Raw genomic sequence first — 6,694 nt, 5'->3', positions numbered from 1 at the left:
CCTTCCGGCCTCCTGATTGGCCCGACCGCACAGAGGCCGGGCGTTTATCCTATTGGCGGAGGGCTTACGCTAAATACTCATGGGGGCGGCGCCAGGGCGGAGCTTGAGGGAGGGGGCGGGATTGTTGAGCCAGGCGCTGTCCGACTTGGCTGGCCCTAAACATCAGACAGAAGCACTAAACCCTGTTTTTCTCAACTCGGCAAATTTTATTTAGAAAAAAGGGTGGGGAGGAAAGTGATAGCGCTCTTTTAAGCCAAGGTCTTAGAAGAGAAACCTCCCACCTTTCTGCAGCACCTTGGCCCCCTCTCTCATGGCTCAACCTCCCTCAGCTTCTGGAGCATGGAAAAGCTATGTGCCCTGCCGGAGAGTGGACGGTAAAGGTGACTGGAAACGGCCAGAGTAGAGGCCCAGGCGGTCAATGTTGCGGTGGAGAACACTGTGCAACACAGCCAGATGGGGTCCACCTTCACCCCCACCCTCCCTAGAGAAGTCCCGGATGAAGCGACCACGCTCCGACTGGAAGATGAACTTCTGGGGCAGGGGCCCATGCTCCCGGAGAAAGCCCCAGACACTGAGCAGCAGCAGACGCACTTCAAAAGGTGCCAGTTGACTAAATACCTCGTGCATATTCCCCAGGGCTGGTGGCAGGAGGCTTCCCTCAGCCATGACAGCCACCAGGGTGCAGGATGCCTCCAGGTGCCAGGGGGAGTGGGTTGTGTCAGGGTGGCGAGAGGCTTCCCAGTGGCCCAAGAGGGCAGCCAGCAGCCCCCGCAGCAGCACAGAGCAGTAGCACAGGGCTGGGGGAGCAGCTGCTACCAACTTCAGCAGCTCAAAGAGCAGAGGCTGTTCCCGGAAGCGCCTGCCAATGCGGAGATCCCGCTCCACAGTGGCCCGGGCATGCTCCTCAGGAGGCCAGGCTAGCTCTGCACCGGCTGCATCAGGACACACACTCTCCACCAAGGTCACTGCCACTGCTTTGGCTGCCTCTGGGCTCAGGGTGGAAGCCCCCCAGCAGCCTACACATTCAGTACCCCCAGGGGCACTGCAGCAGTGCACCAGGAGGCTGAGGAGGCTCTGGGTGTTATAGGTCACTTCTTGCTGATTGCGTGACTGGACAAACTTGGGTGGTTTAAGACCACGACCGATGACTCCAGCGTGGAACACAGACCAAATCCCTCCAGGACCTGGTACAGCTGCAGTGTGCCGCCGGTTTGTGTCCAGCAGGGAGGCAGATGCCAAAGGAGCTGTCACAATGGAGAGAGTCTCATTGTCCCCATCCACTTCCCCTCCAAACAGTTCTGTGTTGCCACGATGTAAGGCTCCCTCAACTAGCAGCTGCAGCACAGCTTTGAGCCCCGCCGGGCAGGTCTGGGAGAGGCGCATAAGAAGCTGGGAGGCGAAAGCCACCCCTGGCGGGCCACGCAGCCTCAGAGAAGCAAAGAAGCGATGCACTCCAGCTCTCACCAGTCCCAGGAGTTGGGAAGGGGACAGGGCTTCTGGGGGGAAGGGACAAATGGCCAGGAGGGAGGCAGCGGCTTCGGCTACTTCCTCCTCAGGATGGAGCAAGAGAGGAGCCAGGTCAGACAGATGAGCTGAGGCGGACTCCCCAAACCGGGCCCCTAGGGCCGCAGGGCCCTCACCACCTTGCTGTTCCCACCCCACAAGCAGCGCCAAGTTGCGCAGGAACCGAGCCGTGAAGGGAGGTTGCAAAGTTCCTGCGTGTACCCTAGCCAGGCAGCTTCGGAAGGCCAGGGGAAGGAGGCCAGAGAGACTGACCACTAGCCCAGCATATAACTGAGTGGCCAGACTCAACTCTTCAGGGCTTCGGGCCCGGCTCAGGAGATGGCCCAAGGCCTCAGGTCCACAGCTAGGCCGGGTATAGACAGCGAGCAGGCCGAGGAGCTGGTGTTGCCAGAGGAAGCGTTTCCGTTCCAAACGTAATGTCTCTCCACACAGCTCTCCAACGTGGTTTCTGAGCGCATCTAGAAAGGGCACAGGGCGGGGGGGTGGGGGTGAGCTCAACAACCCTTCCCCTAGAGACGGTCCCCAGTGATGAACCAGTTTTTGCAGGTGCAGCAGCAGCAGCTGGATCAGCCGGTCACACGCCTCGCGCACAGTGTCTGGCACAGCCAGGCCCTGGGTGGTAATGACAGAGGCAGGCATGGCTGTGTCCACCAGGAACTGCAACAGGCGGTAGGCACCTGCCCCTGAGGCCTGGCTCACCAGGTGCACTGCCAGGTTCAGCATGTTGTCCAGCTCCTCTCGGGGAAATCCCTGCAGGTGTTGCTGCAACTGACTCAGCACGGCTGGGGGTTTAAGGCAGTCCACCAGTTCTCCAGAGACTGTGCCCAGCAAAGCTGGTGACATGACTGCTAGCTGCAGGAGGAAGGGAACTGTGGCCTGAAGGGAGGGGTCCCCACTCCGGCCACCAGTGCCCCCTGCCAGACTATCATGGAACATTCGCAGGAGCTCCCGGCGGATGCTGTCTCCATGCCTGGAGGCCAGGTGCCCTAGGATGCCTACAACTGAGGCAATCTTGGGCACCCGTTTCTCCCCAGGGATGGCAGGAGATCCAGGAAAGGGGTCTGCAGAGGGAGTTTGAGAGGAGCCTCCACCACTGCCACCAGCTCCACCTCCGGCCCCACCATGAACGCAGAAGTCCTTAAGGCCACACGAGAGAACTCGAGAGATGATGGTGCCGGGAAAAGAGGAGCCGATATGTGCCACAACCCAGTCGAAGTGTGGGGAATGCTGGACAGAGGTATCCAGCAAAGCATCCACACAGGCATCTGGGCAACTGCCAATGAGAGCCGAGAGGCACTGAACATAGATGTCCATCAATGTGCGTGTGGCCCGACAGCCCATCCACAGCTGCAGCAATTCATTGAGAGACCCAGTGGCGTGGGGCACACGCTGGTGCTGGCCTGAGTAAGTGCTGCTCAGCTGCCCCATGAGGTCAATGGACCATGCACTAATCACAGGTGCCCAGGCCTTTGGGTTGGCCCGGATAAACTCAGACAGCACCTGCTGCACTTCCTGCACCACATCCTCTAGACCAGGACCCCCAGCAGGGACATGGGAAGGTGGGGGTGGACGGAGGTGAGGTTGGCCAGCCACGGGGCTTTCATCCAGGGCAGCCAGGTGGGCCCGGACACTCTCATCGAAGACACCTCGCAAGTGGTCAAGCACGGCAGCCCGAGCAGGTGGCAGAGAGCGGAGCAGGAGAAGACCACAGCGAGCGTGCTCCCGAGCAGAGAGCTGGTGGCCCAGAACAGGGTCTACACCAGTCAGAAAAGCCTTGATCTCTTGGGACAGCTCCTGAGCACTGCAAGGAAGCAAAAGAAGCAGAGTGAGCGTGTTGGAAGATGTAGAACACATTACATTCCCTCTGTGAGCTTCAGTATTTTTGTATGTAAAATAGGGATAACTGAGCCTCCCTCCTAAGATGATGTTCACAAAGTATGGAAGCACTATATCTAGTTCACACTAATTAATAAATGCAAGCTGTTTTTCTTTTAATAACAAGAGAATCAGTATTAGGTAGCTCCTGGAATATATCAAGTTCTCTTTTAAGTACTTTACATGTATTATTTCAATACAGATAACAACCCAGTAAGGTAGGTACCATTATGATCCCATTTTACAGAGAAGGAAACCAAGGTTAAATAATCAGACTCTAAACTCCATCCAAGAGGGTAGTTAACAGTTCTCTGCTCTTCAACACTGAATTCCCTTCTACTGGAGCCCCTGGAATATGGGAAATAATAATTATTCGTTGAATTGAGTAAGTATATTTTGTGTTCCTAGAACATCTGCCTTAAACACAGCTTTTCAGCTTTACGGCACTCCCCCCTCCATACAACTCAAGTACCCTGGATTTTGGCCTTAATGGAAAGAAAATTCTAAGCCCAACTTTGCCCCTCATTAAGGGCTCTTCCTCCCCAAATTTGTTTCTTTCCATATTCTGCAAGCACCCTAACCACCCACCACTTGGACTCCACCACATCAACAACCACTACCGTCCCAGTACCCTCAACATGCCCCAGGAACCAAGGTGCCCAGGGCAGAGACAAGGTAATGCCTTTCAGCCCTTCCCATCCTAAAATATATGGGTTCAGTCTTAGAGGTTCAGGAGGCAGTATCATGGGGAGAGACAAAATTCCCTTCCTCTTTGTGAGTTTTCTGCCAAAGAAGACAGCATCTTCTAGAGACTGGTAAGGCTCTGATTGTGCCATTCCTCTCTGGTTCCTCCAAAACAAAAACCAAAACCACTCAACGGTGAGGGGAGTGTCTCTGCTGAAGGGCAAGGGAAAGGCTATAAGAAAGCATTCTGTGGGATTCTGGGGGCCTGGGTACTCAGGGAGTCCCCATGAAGTCAGGGGACCCTGGGTTAGCTCCGGTCTAAAAAGGACAGGGCACCCGGGTTCCCAAGAATTGATATTCCCAAGTCTTGAAAGAGCAAGGCCAGGATCGGGGATAACTATGTACTGGGCTTTAGGGGGAGGCAGTACCGAGACCCTGGGAGTGTGGGCACTGGAGCCCAGAGTTTTAGTGAGGCAGCTCCTGAGTTCGGGGAAGACCGGACCAGGAATCTCTGAGAACCCCGACGCGAGTTCTCGAGGTAGGATCCGGGTTTCTGCCGAGAAGGCTGGGGATCGGCGCGGGACCGCGTGGGGGGGAAAGATGCCAGGGGCTCTGACTACCTGAGCGGCGCGGGACCGTGAGTGACCGGGGCAGGCCCGGGAGGCCCTGGGGCCCCGGGAGGGTCGCACAACGCAGACATCCCGGAGCCCTAGACCGAGCCCGAGGCGAGAGCGACGGAGCGCAGGGAGCGCAGGGAGCGCATGCGCGCTGACTGGAAGCCCGAAAGGAACCAGCGAAAAGGCTTCTCAAGAAAACCAGTCCGGCGCTGTTCGTGACCCTCGCACGTTGGTTCCGCTCTGAGTCGGTGTCCCAGTTAGAGGCTCCGCCGGTGACGGCTCGCAGTCGACACACCCTCTACGCAACCTTTCTCCACCCTCCCGCCCCGCGTAAGGGTCTTTGACACAGACTGGGGCTTCCCTGGTGGCTCAGAGGTTAAAGCGGCTGCCTGCCATGAGGGAGACCTGGGTTCGATCCCTGGGTCGGGAAGATCCCCTGGAGAAGGAAATGGCCACCCACTCCAGTATTCTTGCCTGGATTTTCCCATGGATGGAGGAGCCTGGGGGGCTACAGTCCACGGGGTCGCAGAGAGTCGGACACGACTGAGCAACTTCACTTCAAATCTATCTGAGACCATTTAATGGGATTTCGTTAATTTTCCTAAAATCCAAAAATACACAATGTTCAACTCTCGAGGTTTAAAAAAAAAAGGAAGCACTAGGAAACCTTTTAGTCAGTAACCGGAGACAAGGCGAAAAAGCAGTTAAAGGAGAGAGGAAGGAGGAGAAGCGGAAAGAAGAGGGAAAACCCCCAAAAGAAGATGAAGAGAAGACAAGAAAAGAGATGAACGGGAGGAAGCGTGGAATAAATTGGGCTGGCCACACTGAAGGTGTCCTCCCAGCCCTGAGTTGTCACCACGATCCTTCTCAGGCTCCCCAGTCTCCCAGAGGAGGAACTTTCCCCCACCCGCAGCAGAGAGTTTGGTAACTTTCTGCGGACCTAATACTCCTTATCAAGAGACCCTTCTCCAACCCGTCTATCTAGACCAAATCCTAGCTATTCCGCTAACGGACTGTGTGCTTCAGTTAAGCTGTCTGTACCTGTTTGCTTTTCTGGAAATTACTCTGGTTAATAGTACACTTACTCCAGGGGCTTGTTGTGAAAATTGAAACCAGGAAATAGTATTACTGTGTAGCACTTGGTGTCTGTAACGGTAGGTAAACGTTATACATGCAATTTCTGTTTTTATTTTCTTTCTTCAATGAACTCCAGAAGATAAGTCTTCGGCAACAGGTGGTTCCCGCTTTTGTTAAAGGCTTCACCATAGTCACATACAACAGGGTCTGCTTGGCACTTGGTAGGTTTTTTTTTTTTTTTTTTTTAAGTATGTTCCTAATAGTTGCTTAGATGAAAGAAAGGGAAAGTAGGTTCTGAGGCATTTATTAACCAGATAGCTTACTGTTCTCAATGGAAGTGTCAGTTAGAAGAACAGCAGATGGAGAAGGAAATGGCAACCCACTCCAGTAATCTTGCCTGGAAAACACCATGGACAGAGGAGCCTGGCAGGCTACAGTCCGTGGGATCACAAGAGTCAGACACGATTTAGCGACTAAACCATCCACCACTACAAAGTGAATATATGCCTAAGGATAATGTGTGAAAAGGATATTTGCCATATACTAGTTAGTTTTTTGGTGGGACAATTGGAGTCAAGGAAGACTCGGGGTTATTTTTTCATCAACTTCCATTTTATACTTATTTATAATGGCCATTATTTTTACTAATACTGTAAAACAATGAAAATGAATAAAATACTAAAAGTTTCATATATATATATAAAAAGAAGAACAGCAGATGGTAGGTCCTAAAAGTATCTTTGAAGTGACAATGTTTTAAAATAGGGTTTTTAAAAAATTTTATTTACTTATGGCTGAGCTGAGTCTTCACTGCTGCGCAAACTTTTCTCCAGTTTTGGCAAGCAGGGGCTACTGTAATAGCAGGTCTCAGGCTTCACAGTGCAGGGCCTTCTCATTGCAGTGGCTTCTCTTGTTGT

At 53.6% G+C, this 6,694-nt stretch overlaps 1 protein-coding gene across 1 annotated transcript; it reads right to left on the bottom strand.

Annotated features, from left to right (window-relative positions):
- Positions 1–161: 161 nt before the first annotated feature.
- INTS5 (integrator complex subunit 5) lies at positions 162–4,836 on the bottom strand. The gene is made up of 2 exons (XM_055415732.2): positions 4,704–4,836; positions 162–3,325 (listed from the first exon to the last, which is right to left on the bottom strand). Exons 1-2 carry the CDS (start codon positions 4,781–4,783, stop codon positions 349–351), a joined length of 3,057 nt encoding a protein of 1,018 aa, XP_055271707.2. The 5' UTR covers positions 4,784–4,836; the 3' UTR covers positions 162–348.
- Between the last annotated feature and the right edge of the window lie 1,858 nt (positions 4,837–6,694).

This window comes from Moschus berezovskii, chromosome 25 (genome assembly GCF_049115385.1).
Source record: "Moschus berezovskii isolate FMDL1 chromosome 25, NW_MosBer_1.0, whole genome shotgun sequence".
NCBI lineage: Eukaryota > Metazoa > Chordata > Mammalia > Artiodactyla > Moschidae > Moschus > Moschus berezovskii.
The sequence above is the reverse complement of the archived record's forward strand: the minus strand, read 5'-3'. Positions and strand labels throughout refer to the sequence as shown.